Here is a 14843-nt window from a genome sequence, read left to right on the forward strand (position 1 = left end):
AAACGGTAATGATAATTTAATCACCTGTATTTATTAACGAATTTGCATGTTCGGACATTACTTTTAATGTTGGCAATTTCCAATGGACCAGATTTAATGTATTCACTTATCGCGATGCACTTTCGCCCACTGGTTAGTCCGAAGAAAAAAAAAAAAAAAAAAACGACAGGATTTTTATTGTCCATTGCAGTAGTAGTTGTTGTTGTTTTTTTAGCAATTTTTATTTAACCAAAAACTCAGTCAAATCATCATTGTTTGCGCCAATGCGGGGAAAGATGCAAAGCTCAACCAAACAAAATAGAATAAAAACACAATAGGGGGGTTTTAGTTTTAAGAATAATGGCAAAGGCCGTATTTATTAATAATAATAATAAATAATAATAATAATTGGTAAGACAGATTACCTGATTTGCACAATAGCGGGGGAGCGCGACTTCGTATCGAGCGATAGAAGGAACGAGAGTAAAACCAACGATCAAAACATGAAGGAAGGTGGAGGCTTTGGCGCCATTCGCCACTCGTTGAAATCTGTTTACATTTATGTTGACAGATCTAAACGAGGTTAATCATTTACAAATTAATTATGCGTTAACCCATTGTTAACGTTACAAACAAATAATTACCAATCTAAATTAAACATGCCGCCCACCTTGCAACATATTGAGATGTTGTAACTAAAATACAATAATAAATACATTTTTTCAACTTTTTTTTTTTTTTATTCAATTTCAATTTAATTCAATTTTTTTTCTTTTATTTCTCAATTCATTTAATTTTTTTTCAAAAAACATTGTGTAACACTATATGTTACATATGCCCGACAATACCCACCCAAATATGGTGTAGTGGGCTATCGGCAACCCTGGCGTCGCTTGCACCCGATGAGTTACGACCCTGGCATAAACTTCCGGCCCGAGTACCAAGGCCACCCGACCAGGCCTATTAAAATCGGGATCTGCCAAAGGAAGACCTAAAAATGAGTCACGAATGCGCTCGGGGATAACCGCTGTAGGCGTAAGCGCATGGTCCAAATTGGTTACCACAGCCACAATTGAAATGGACTGACTCCGGTCATAGATCGAACTAACGGTCAGCCGACATATTTGGCTACCTTCGATTCTAGAAGTAGGGAGTCGAAGATTATGCACCAAAGAGGAACATATCTGACTCTGCCTACTACACGGGTCCAAAACCGCCCTCACAATAGTGGGTCGATCGGACGACATAATTTTTACTATCAAAGTTGGGGATAGGCAGATACCTGTTTGGAGGGACAACAAGCCGACCAATCCTATCTGCGAGGGGGGAGCGTTATCAGACGGACGACTATACGGACTGTTACGTGACCGATACCTGTACTCGGTCCGCGGACGACGCTGACGATTATTAGTGGGTTTAACCACGGTCTTCGTATCTTCATGAAGGAGGGTGTGGTGTTCTTCATTGCATACGGCACATTTTCTTTTGCTTCGGCAGTCCCTAGCTTGGTGGGATTTAGATAAACACCGTATGCAGTCATTGTATTTTAGGACAATGCGACGTCGCATGTCAACATTCATAACCCGGAAGTCACTACATCTATCCAGCGGGTGCATGCGATCACAAAGTCGACATTTATGTGAGGCCGCAGATGAAACCTTATGGGTTTCGGACCTTAAATTCTTTTCCGACTCCTCCAAATGAGGTGTGGCAACCGGAGCCGCAGATGGACCCGAAGATCCGGACTCGGTTTGTAATGTATCATTTTTGGGGGGTGAATCAAGAACCGGAGCCGCAGATGAATCCGTTGCTATGGATTCGGACTCGGTTTGCATCGGTTCAGCGAGGGCCGCAGATGAATCCGCTTTATCGGATTCGGACCCACGTTCTGAGATTTTTACAGCCGCGATCGGCTCAACAAGGGCTGCTTCCACTGCAGCTGACGACATTCCAGCTTGGGGATCGGTGGGCCGAGGTTCATTATAATCAAAACCGTCATCAACATTCAAAAGTTCTTCTTCCGAATAGATTTTCACCGACATACTATATAATGAGAAGAGAACAATATTATTCGTTTGCGGGAGTGTGGTCGGTCAAAACGACCAACTTTGTAATGGGCCGTCTTACAACGCCGTTTTCCGTTCGAACGTCCGCGACTCTAACATGACCGTCGGTGCCCGGAAAAACATTTTCTATACGCCCTAATTTCCACGACGTTGGGGGAAGCTGATCATGACGAACAACGACTAGATCGCCAATCGCCATTTCTCTTTGGGGAAATTTCCACTTATATCTCATATGCAACTGCTTGAGATATTCATCTTTCCACCTTAAACTAAACTGGTGGGCAAGGGCCTGAACTTTCCTAAACCGATTAATTAGACTTAATGGTTGCTCTGTGATGAGAGGTTCAGGCGGGGCTAACAAGGGGGCACCAATCAAGAAGTGACCTGGCGTCAATGCAACGATTTCTCCTGGATTATCCGACATTGGACACAACGGCCGAGAATTAAGACAAGCTTCGATCCTAGCCAATACCGTGGCTAATTCTTCAAACGTGAATTTTAAATTTCGAGATTGCTTCCGAAAATGTAACTTGAAGCTCTTGACTCCAGCTTCCCATAACCCTCCCATGTGAGGGGCACCGGCAGGTATAAAATGCCATGATAGTCCCTGGTCTGATAAAGACGAGGAGGCGGAGTCAGCGCTTTTTTGGAGGAAATCTTTAAAATTTCTTTGAAGTTCACGCGATGCTCCAACAAAATTTGTTCCATTATCCGAAAAAATGGAATGGGGACAACCACGTCGAGCAATAAATCTATGTAACGCAGCCAAAAAATTAGCAGTCGACAAATCGGACACTGCTTCCAAATGAATTGCCTTTGTAGAGAAACATACAAAGACACATACATAGCCCTTTGTTATTTTACAAGACCGACCTAGATACGATTTTACATCAAACGGACCTGCGAAATCCACACCAGTGTTTGTAAAAGGTCGATTAAGAGTTGTTCTCTCAGGGGGAAGGGCAGCCATAAATTGACTGCAAGCACGTTTCTTCAACAGAAGGCACACTTTACAGCGACGAACAACCAGCCGAACCAAACTTTTCATACGCGGAATCCAATATTCCAACCTCAAAGTTCGCATCATTAACTGGATATCACCGTGGACAGATTTTTGGTGGGTATATTCTACCAACCGTAGAGCAAAGGCACTCCTATAGGGGACAATTATAGGATTACGTTCCGAAGGTGCAAGTGTGGGCGAATTTACCAGTCTACCATTCATTCGCATGACACCATTGTCATCTAGGAAAGGATTGAGAGGAGCCAACAAACTCTTACTATCTAACGCCTTCTTGTCTAACAGATTCTTATAATCGCTGACGAAATATATTTTTTGAGCCGTAATTGCACAATAATTACGTGCGTCAATAATCTCTGCCGAGGAAATGCGTCTAGTGGGATAGTAGTAATGGTTTCTATACCGGGGATGTGTTTGACGAATAAATCGAAACGCGTATACAATGAAGTGAAGAGCTCTACGCAAACAAGAAAAGTCTTCCAAAATCTCTTTAAATGTCGACGGAAAGAAAGCAAAGTGACATTTAACGGGGCGCATTTCCATTTCAGTACTAATCGGAGCCAGATCACGAATAGACCATTCCGATTTAGTTTTACCTAGCCAACTAGGACCGTTCCACCATAGGGGGGAGGCTGACAATTCTATCGGAGACAATCCTCGACTTCCTAAATCAGCAGGATTATCTTCAGATTTAACATGGTACCAATTATAATTGCCAACATTTTCTTGGATTCGACACACCCTATTGGCTACAAAGGTCGTCCAAGTAGAGGGGGTTCTCTTCAACCAGGCAAGAACTATAGTCGAATCTGTCCAACAATAAATTTGATTAAATTCCAGATCTATTTCCCGCACAATAGTTTTCAATAGGTCTGATGCTAAAACTGCTCCACAAAGTTCCAAGCGAGGAAGCGAAATTGATTTCAAAGGGGCAACTTTCGTTTTGCACGACAGCAAATTAACGAAGATTTTTCCATCGGGGGACTCGACACGTATATATACTACCCCCGCGTATGCCTTTTCCGAGGCATCGGAAAAGACATGAAGCTCAACAGAAAATCCTGGAACATATTGAACCCATCTAGGTATCCTAATCGAGTTAACATGCGGATATGTTTCGACAAAACTTCTCCATTCAGCCTCAGTAGCTGCCAGAAGTTGATCATCCCAACCAATGTTGTCCAGCCAAATCTTCTGCATTATCATTTTCGCCCTAACAATCACAGGGGCCAACCAACCGACAGGGTCAAACAATTTCGCGATTGCCGAAAGAACTTCCCTTTTAGTGAAGTGTTTATTGACAATAGGACTCACTTCGAAGAAGAAACAATCTAAACGCGCATTCCACCTAATACCCAGGGGTTTAGAAGTACTAGCTTCTACAAACGATAAAAGCTGAGCATCTACCAAATGCTCAGGGGGGAAGCGATCCAAAATAGCTCTACTATTCGCTGTCCATTTTCGCAGCTCGAACTTTGCCGACGATAGTGCCCTAATCAACTGGTCCCTAGCTGCCAATGCAGTCTCGATGTCATGAGCTCCTGCCAAAACGTCATCAACGTACATACATTTTCGCAATATATGCGCCGCGAGGGGAAACTCTGACTCAGTATCATCGGCCAGTTGAAGAAGCGTTCTAATCGCTAAATATGGTGCACAATTTACACCGAACGTCACTGTCTGTAGTTCGTAATCTAGGACCTGTTTTGTTGTTGAATTCCGATACAAAATTCTCTGAAGGGGCGAATGCTTTGAATCTACACGAACTTGCCTATACATTTGAGTAATGTCCGAGTTAAACACGAATTTGAAGATACGCCAACGGAGGATCAAAAGAACTAAATCTTGTTGTAAAGTTGGGCCTACGTGCAATATGTCGTTAAGACTCTGCCCATTCGACGTTTTATTCGAGGCATTGAACACTACTCTAAGTTTCGTGGTCTGTTTTGCTAGGTTTATGACGGGGTGATGTGGTAGATAACACGAAAGGACATCCATAGAAGTATTTGCGGGTACCGGCCTCATGTGGTCAAGTTCCAAATATTCCGATAATACCTGGTCGTAAACTAGTTTTAATTCAGGCTTTTTCAATAGAGAACTCTCATTCCGATAATATTGTTTGAGGACGTTCGCTCGAGACTCTCCCAAATACCCGATAGCGCTAATCTCAGATTTAAGTGGCAGCGTAACTATATACCTACCCTCTGAGTCCCTACGAGTAGTCCGGGCGTAGTTATCCTCACAAAAACGGTCCGATGGAGATAATATTTTGCGTTTAGGAGGCTCTTCGATTTCCCAGAATCGCAAAAGGGTCTGTTGGATTTTGTCTTCCTCTGCTACATCGACAGTAGTGGCAAATGTTCGAACTTGTGTGGCTGGGACAGGACCCGTAACAAGCCAACCAAATACAGTATTTTGAGCAAGCAATGCTCCAGACAAAACGGGACGACAACCATCTAACAATATTTTTGGATAAAGATCAGCACCTAACAACAGATCGACGGGACGAGATTCAAAAAGGTTAACATCTGCCAAGCGAAGATCGGGAATTTGTGACCTTAAGTCGGAATTAACCACAAACGAGGGAAGATTTCCAGAAATGGCACGCAAAACTAAAACGTTGGTTTCCAATTTCAGCGAAGGGTCGAAAGGACTGCTAATTTGTATACGACAAGCTTTATTAGCAGTGGCCGAGAGTGAACAACTAACTCCCGAAATTACAGCATTCGTAGAATGCGCAGGAAGCTTCAAACGAGTTTGGAGTCTCTCGGAAATGAAAGAGGACTCGGAAGCAGGATCTATTAACGCCCTGGCAGGAAATGAAACACCTAGATGAACAATATTCACCATTGCGGTACCTAAGAGTACAGCCTTGTTCTGCGCGGCGTGAAATACTTGTCGGGGCAAGCAACCGGCGGATGTGCCTGGCGCGCAATTTTCTGAATTAGGGGGGGCAGTCGAAGGCGTAGCACTCGAATTTCTGGGGGCATTGCTAGTAACAGTGGAAGTTCCATTTGAATTACTAGAGGTAATATCATCCCGATGCAACAACGTATGGTGGGACTTGTTACACTTCGAACACCGACGTTTGCTATCACAATTCTTAACTTCGTGATCGTTCCTAAGACAGTTGATACAAAGATGATGACGTTTCATTACTTTGTATCGATCAGCGGGTGTGAAACTCTTAAAGCGGGGACAGTCATACAATTTATGACGTTGATTTTGACAAATTAAACAATTTGAACCTTTCGAAGCGCGGGGAGAACGCGGTGGCTCTGGAATTCTGATATTTGAATGATGCGCTTGAACTTTACTATTATTTGACCGCTTAGACTGATCTGTAGCACGCATATCATGGAGGCACATGAGCGTACGTATGCGCTCAGTGAGGAAGGCATCCAAGTCCTTCCAGGACGAAAGAGAAGATTTATCCTTAACACTCTGCTCCCAAAGAGTCTGAGTAATTTTTGGCAATCTCTGGAGACACAGAAATACTAATATCGGATCCCAATTTTCCGTATTGACATCATACACGGACATCGAAGACAGGCATCCATTGATACCACGTTGGATCGACTTTAATCCCGAACTAGTCTCGCTATAGAGGACCGGAATATCAAACAAAACTTTCAATTGGTTATGAACCAGAAGCCGAGGGTTATCATAAGTTTCAACTAGAGCCTTCCACGCGAGCTCGAAACTACGATTAATTAAGGGGAACTTCGATACAATCTCGCGAGCTTCACCAGAAGTCTTTCTAACCAGATGACAAAGTTTTTCAACGTCGGTAAGACGACCATTAACAATATATATAGCCGTAAACAAATCCCTAAATGTTGGCCATGAGTGGAAATCACCTTCAAATATGTCCGTATCGCACGGCGGTAGGGCAAGGTTATGGACACAATCCAAATGAGAAACTTCCTCTGTAGTCCTAAAACTGGCGCTATTATTTCTCACAATAGAGGAAAGCGGAGTTTGTATCTGCGAATGATTTTCGCGGGAAGCATGAGTCGAAGTACTCAAATTGTTGCCCGTAGCTTGCGAGTTTTGTATGGGCGACTTAGCTGAAGTCTCGCCCGGCGTTTCTATCAACGAAGCAACCGAACCACAAAGACTACCATTAATAGAGGAAGTACGATATTTTTTGAATTGCCCTAGCTTTCTATTAATTGCGGACTGGCAGTCGACATAGATTTGAAATGACGAATTGTATTTCTGATCAACCGCATCGATAACTTCTTTCGTCGTCTCTACTGACGACATCATATAATCACAGCACTTTTCAAATTTGTCCTGTGCTTGCGTCCAAAGTTTTTCTAATGCACTAAGATGAGACTGTAGCGCATGAATATCGAGCTGGTCATCACGCATCATATTGAAACGAGCATTAAACTGGATGACCGCATCCGAAGTTCTAGTGAACATATCAATTGGGGTGAATGACATTGTGAATAAATTTCCCGAAATCTGTACTACAAAAAGCAAGAAGGGAACGACTAAAGCACGATTTGCTCAGATAATTTATACAAAATCCACGAATTACTGATTCTTCTTCGCACAATATACGAAGAAAACACAAAAGTTTATACAAAAACTCCAAAAGTTTCAAAAAATCAACCGAGTTTTTCCAAAGTTCAAGAAAAATACCGAAAAGCTTCCGAAAATCTAACAAAACCGCACTATAGGGCCAAAGAAATCGAAATTTTCCGAGAAATAAATGCCTTGAACCTCTCACACAATAGTGAAATATCAAAAAACCGGTCTAAAATCACCAAAATTGTAATCTCCGATGAGATATTTAGCAACCAAATGCAAATATACAATGAAAAATATGTGAAAATGTTCAAATAAATAATAAAAATTTCAAATATATATCCAAAAAATATCAATAAATAATAAAAAATTCGTTAAATTGTGTAAGTTTTCAAAAAAAAACCGTATTTTCGCGCACAAACAATTCAAAATATTCAATTTTTTATTATTTTCTACCGAAAATATTGAGATTTTATTATTTTTATTTCCACAGTTAACCTACTATTTAGGCAATCAAACTACCAAATGTAGCGTATTCTCAAAAAATAAATTTTAAAAAATAAAAATTTTATTTAAAATCTCCAAAAGTAATTAAAATTTTGAAATTCCAAACGAAAAAAATCAATTTTAACACTTTTTATTCAAAAAGTCGTATTGACCGAACGTAGGGTGTACGCGTTATTAATTTTTCAAAAACGTCGTTTTCTGACACCCAATTATCATTCAATAATAATCAAAAATAAAATTTGAAAAATTTTAATATTTTATGTTGGTTCCGTTTATCGAGGTTCACCTGTAAAATATGTTAAGTTGCGTTTATCGAGGGTCACCTGTAACACAACAGACAATACCAAACGTATGTATGTATGCGTGTGTGTGTAAAGCGGCTGACCGACTAAGCACAAATGATGACCGCTAACGCGCAACAACAACAAACAAACCAACGTAATTGAAGTAAGTGTATTTTATGGGGGTGATTTGTGAATAATTTTTTAAATCTTAAAAATGCAATTTTGCAAAAAATTTAACAATTTTAAAATTTCAATTATACCAATCGATGGGGAATTTTATGCACATTAAAATGATACCCCACAACAATATTTTATTTTCAACAAAGATACCAAAAAATACACTTTTTCTTCAATTATTTTGATTTTTCTTTATTTTCAATTTGCCGTCGGCAAAACAATATTTGCTAACTAGACGGAGGGGACGGGGTAAGCGACGCGTTGTAAGACGGCCACAAGGAATATCAACGACGCGATTGTTGTTGTTTTTACACAATTTGTTTTTTTCTTTTCTCTTCAAGAAAATTATTTATTTAAATTCACCGGCACTTTTTTCACTGTACGTACCTGATTGTTTTTGATAGAAACACGATGATGATGTTAAGGAGATGATGTGGTGGACTGTATAGATGGTGATGATGATGTTTAGCTTTGCAATTAAAGAAAAAAAGAAGAAAACGATTACTTCTTCTACCAACAGCTCGTTCGTAATCCGGTACGAATGGACCAATGTTTGCGCCAATGCGGGGAAAGATGCAAAGCTCAACCAAACAAAATAGAATAAAAACACAATAGGGGGGTTTTAGTTTTAAGAATAATGGCAAAGGCCGTATTTATTAATAATAATAATAAATAATAATAATAATTGGTAAGACAGATTACCTGATTTGCACAATAGCGGGGGAGCGCGACTTCGTATCGAGCGATAGAAGGAACGAGAGTAAAACCAACGATCAAAACATGAAGGAAGGTGGAGGCTTTGGCGCCATTCGCCACTCGTTGAAATCTGTTTACATTTATGTTGACAGATCTAAACGAGGTTAATCATTTACAAATTAATTATGCGTTAACCCATTGTTAACGTTACAAACAAATAATTACCAATCTAAATTAAACAATCATCGTCAACGTCATCGTGGTCATCATAGTGGCCATCATCATCATCAAACCCAAACAACTGGCAATGAAACAATCAAACAATGACGTTGATGATGATGATGATGATATGACCGAAATGACTGACTGACCGACCGACACAAAAACTGAAAGTTTAATTTTTATGAAATTCCATTCATTTTTATGGATATGGATATTCACAAATTTACAAAAATTTTCCGATTGTGAACTGCAATGGAAACTAAATCAAATTGGTTTTGAATGGAGGTCAAATCGGTTTTGGGAGACTTTGTAATACCCTACAAGGTGGGTTGTAATATGTCATAAAATAATTTATAAAATAAAATCATTTTAATGACTTTTAGAACAATAAATACCGATTTTTTAAAGAGTCGTGTTTTTTAGGAATATTTTTCACTGTTAGACCAAAAAATGTGAGTTTTATTTATAAATTTTAGCAAGGACCCGCAAGTTCTTAAGTACATAAACTGGATTTTTGTGAATATTTTTCAAGGACCACTAGACCAAATCTTAAAAATATGTTCGCAAGGACTTATGATTTTTTAAAGAATATCACAAGGACCTTAACAGTTTTTCCAGGACTTGCAGATCGATAAATGTGGATTTTACAAAATATTTTTGTTTTTCAAGGACCGTTAGAGGACTTTAGTTTGTTGAGAACATCCTGTCACCATTGAAAATTTAAAAAAAAATATATAGGTTATTCAAAACATTTTTTGAGGACTATTCGACAAATTTTTTTTTTTGAAATTTTTTTCCCAGGTCAAAATAAAACCTGGATTTTTAAGTATTTTTCAAATAAATATGAAAATTTTAAAGGATATTGTTTCAAGGATAGAGATTTTAGTTTTTTTTTAATAAAAAAAACAAACATTAAAAAAACAAACATTAAAAGATATAAGCAGATTTTGCCGAAACATGTATACCCTCCGCACAATCTTCGCTTATTTAAATATATTTAGACTTTTGACCAACTTTATCTAATACTGATAAAAATATGCACACTTTTGAAATTGACGTTTATTGGTCTTTGGTCCTTGAAAAAATATTCTTCAAAATTCCACGTTTATTGATATCTTGGTCCTTGACAAGATATTCCTTAAAAAATCCACGCTTTAATCCTTGAGAAAATGATCCACGCTTTTAGTCCTTGAGAAAATATTCCTTAAAAAAATCCACCCTTTTAGTCCTTGAGAAAATATTCCTTAAAAAATCCACGCTTTTAGTCCTTGAGAAAATATTCCTTAAAAAAATCCACGCTTTTAGTCCTTGAGAAAATATTCCTTAAAATATCCACGCTTTTAGTCCTTGAGAAAATATTCCTTAAAAAATCCAAGATTTCAGTCCTTGAGAAAATATTCCTTAAAAAATCTACGCTTTTAGTTCTTGAGAAAATATTCCTTAAAAGATCCACGCTTTTAGTCCTTGAGAAAATATTCCTTAAACAATTTACGCTTTTAGTCCTTGAGAAAATATTCCTTAAAAAATCCACGCTTTAATCCTTGAGAAAATGATCCACGCTTTTAGTCCTTGAGAAAATATTCTTTAAAAAATCCACGTTTCTAATCCTGAGAAAATATTCCTTAAAAAAATCACGTTTTTAATCCTTGAAAAAATATTCCTTAAAAAATCCACGTTTTTAATCCTTGAGAAAATATTCCTTAAAAAATCCACGTTTTTAGTCCTTGAGAAAATATTCCTTAAAAAATCCACGCTTTTAGTCCTTGAGAAAATATTCCTTAAAAATCCACGCTTTTAGTCCTTGAGAAAATATTCCTTTAAAATCCACGCTTTTAGTCCTTGAGAAAATAATCCTTAAAAAATCCACGCTTTTAGTCCTAGATATTCCTTAAAAAATCCGCGCCTTTAGTCCTTGAAAAAATATTACTTAAAAAATCCACGCTTTTAGTCCTTGAGAAAATATTCCTTAAGAATCCACAGTTTTAGTCCTTGAAAAAATATTCCTTAAAAATCCACGATTTTAGTCCTTGAGAAAATATTCCTTAAAAAAATCCACGCTGTTAGTCCTTGAGAAATATTTTATTATTTAGGCTTTTTGTCCTTGAGAAATATATTTTTTAAATCCACGTCTCTTTAGTCCTTAAAAAAAGTCTTCTTTAAAAAAAAATCAAGTTTATTTAGTCCTTGAAAAAAGTCTTCTTTAAAAAAAATCAAGTTTATTTAGTCCTTAAAAAATGTTTCTTTAAAAATTACACGTTCATTTGTTTCTTGAAAAAAGACTTCTTTAAAAAAAATCAAGTTTATTTAGTCCTTGAAAAAAGTCTTGTTTAAAAAAAATCAAGTTTATTTAGTCCTTAAAAAATGTTTCTTTAAAGAACTCCACGTTCATATGGTCCTTGAAGAAAGTCTTCTTTTAAAAATCCACGTTTAATGGTCTTTATGTCCTTGGAAAAAAGTCTTTTTTAAAAATTCATCTTTTGGTCCTTGAAGAAAAGTCCACGTTTATTGTTCGGAAGGTCCTTGAAAAAAAATCTTCTTTAAAAAGTCCACGTTTAATGGTCTTTAGGTCCTTGGAAAAAAGTCTTTTTTAAAAATTCACGTTTATTTATCTTTTGGTCCTTGAAGAAAAGTTCACGTTTATTGTTCGGAAGGTCCTTGAAAACAAATCTTCTTTAAAAAAATCCACGTTTAATGGTCTTTACGTCCTTGGAAAAAAGTATTTTTTAAAAATTCACGTTTATTTATCTTTTGGTCCTTGAAGAAAAGTCCACGTTCATTGTTCGGAAGGTCCTTGAAAAAAAATCTTCTCTAAAAAATCCACGTTTAGTGTTCGAAAGGTCCTTGAAAAAGTCTTCTTAATAAAATCCACGTTTATTGTTCGAAAGGTCCTTGAAAAAGTCTTCTTAATAAAATCAACGTTTATTGTTCGAAAGGTCATTGAAAAAAATCTTCTTCGAAAGGTCCTTGAAAAAGTCTTCTTAATAAAATCAATGTTTATTGTTCGAAAGGTCATTGAAAAAAATCTTCTTCGAAAGGTCCTTGAAAAAGTCTTCTTAATAAAATCCACGTTTATTGTTCGAAAGGTCCTTGAAAAAGTCTTCTTAATAAAATCCAATTTTATTGTTCGGAAGGTCCTTGAAAAAAAATCTCCTTTAAAAAAAAATCCACGTTTATTGTTCGGAAGGTCCTTGAAAAAAAATCTTCTTTAACAAATCCACGTTTATTGTTCGAAAGGTCCTTGAAAAAGTCTTCTTAATAAAATCCAATTTTATTGTTCGGAAGGTCCTTGAAAAAAAATCTCCTTTAAAAAAAATCAACGTTTATTGTTCGGAAGGTCCTTGAAAAAAAATCTTCTTTAACAAATCCACGTTTATTGTTCGGAAGGTCCTTAAAAAAAGTCGTCTTTAAAAAAATCCACGTTTATTGATCCATTGGTCCTTGAAAAAAAACTTCTTTAAAAAAATCCACTTTTATTGTTCGGAAGGTCCTTGGAAAAAAATCTTCTTTAAAAAAATCCACTTTTATTGTTCGGAAGGTCCTTGAAAAAAAATCTTCTTTAAAAAAATCCACTTTTATTGTTCGGAAGGTCCTTGAAAAAAAATCTTCTTTAAAAATCCATTTTTATTGTTCGGAAGGTCCTTGAAAAAAAAATCTTCTTTAAAAAATCCATTTTTATTGTTCGGAAGGTCCTTGAAAAAAAATCTCCTTTAAAAAAATCCACGTTTATTGTTCCGAAGGTCCTTGAAAAAAATCTTCTTTAAAAAAATCCAAGTTTATTAATAGATTGGTCCTTGAAAAAAATCTTCTTTAAAAAAATCCACGTTTATTGATCGATTGCTCCTTGAATAAAAATCTTCTTTAACAAATCCACGTTTACTGTTCGGAAGGTCCTTGAATAAAAATCTTCTTTAAAAAATCCACGTTTATTGTTCGGAAGGTCCTTGAAAAAAATCTTCTTAATAAAATTCACGTTTATTGTTCTGAAGGTCCTTGAAAAGGGCTTCTTTTAAAAAATCCACTTTTATTGACCCTAAAAAGAATATATATTTTTTTTAAATCCATGTTTATTGATGCTTGCAAAAATATTCTTTAAAAGGTTCACTTTTTTATCCTCTAAAAAAATATTTTTTTAAAAATCCCTGTTTATTGGCCTTTTATCCATAGAAGAAGGTTTCCTAAAAAAATTTCTCATTTATTGATATTTTGGTCCTTAAAAATGTATTTAAAAATCCAGGTTTGTCTTTTTGGTCCTTGCAAACATCTCACCCTGATGTAGGGGCACACATGTGCATGTAGATCCAATGAAGTGTTAAACTGTATCAATGCTGCTCCCTTACCGCTACTACACCAACTAGCACCACTACTACGAAGATCATAATTCAAATAATAAAATAAAAAATGAAAATTATAAAAATATTTCATATTTGCATTGTATCTATTTGTTGTTGTTTTTTCTCGCCTACCCCCTCCCCCCAAAAAAAGCAAATATATGAACTACAAGCCCCCTATCCATATGCTCGCACATGGCTGTTTGGTGGATGGTTGCCGGCTACTAGCTGCCGGTTCATTGAAGTTGGTTATAGTTATTTTTATTCTTCCAATTGGATGGATGGATGCATTGATCAATAAATGGATGGATGGCTGGACGGATGAATGCCGGGATAAGTGCGAGTAATAAATAAATTCGAATTCCAAATATGATGACTTTGTTAAATTGAGTGTGAAGTGTGGAGTTGTTATTGTTGTTGTTGTAGTTGCAATTGCAGTTGCCGTTGCAATGGTGCAATTGTGTTGTGTCATATAGAAATGTTATTGTTTGGTAACCAACCAGCCAACCGACCGACCAGTCAGCCAGCCGACCAACTATCAGACTTCCCACATCGACAACAAAAAGTCAATAAAATCAAATGAAAACAACCAACGTAAATTGTGAAAAAAACAGTAAAGAAAGTCTTAAAGTCGGGCGGGGCCGACTTTATGATACCCTACACCAATTTGCTAATTTAGTAGAGCTCCGCATAACAATTAAAAGTTTTTATGGGAGAATTCAATCATACACACTATGATTATAATTTAAAGATCAGAAGACTACATATATGCCGAAGCATTTGTATCTTTTAATTTCGGACTTGTATTGCCCATTTGGTGCACAATTATTTGGAAATCGGATAAAGATATAAATGGTAGCTATATCCAAATCTGAACCGATCTTCATAAAATTTGGCAAAGATATTTCCGAGCTGTATTTGATATATTTCCCTGAATATCGTTGTTACGGAGTGCATATTACGGCTGTGGGTAGCAAATATAACAAATCGCATGAGGAGTATATATGAGCTATAGCTATATCTG

At 36.9% G+C, this 14843-nt stretch overlaps 1 protein-coding gene across 1 annotated transcript; it reads right to left on the reverse strand.

The window, feature by feature from the left end:
* Positions 1–276: 276 nt before the first annotated feature.
* On the reverse strand, positions 277–9414 carry LOC131803427 (uncharacterized). Its single transcript, XM_059124721.1, has 3 exons — positions 9276–9414; positions 8961–9042; positions 277–2022 (listed from the first exon to the last, which is right to left on the reverse strand). The coding sequence occupies exon 3, from the start codon at positions 2019–2021 to the stop codon at positions 801–803; it is 1221 nt and encodes a 406-aa protein (XP_058980704.1). The 5' UTR covers position 2022; positions 8961–9042; positions 9276–9414; the 3' UTR covers positions 277–800.
* Between the last annotated feature and the right edge of the window lie 5429 nt (positions 9415–14843).

The sequence above is a fragment of the Musca domestica genome, unplaced genomic scaffold (genome assembly GCF_030504385.1).
Source record: "Musca domestica strain aabys unplaced genomic scaffold, Musca_domestica.polishedcontigs.V.1.1 3, whole genome shotgun sequence".
NCBI lineage: Eukaryota > Metazoa > Arthropoda > Insecta > Diptera > Muscidae > Musca > Musca domestica.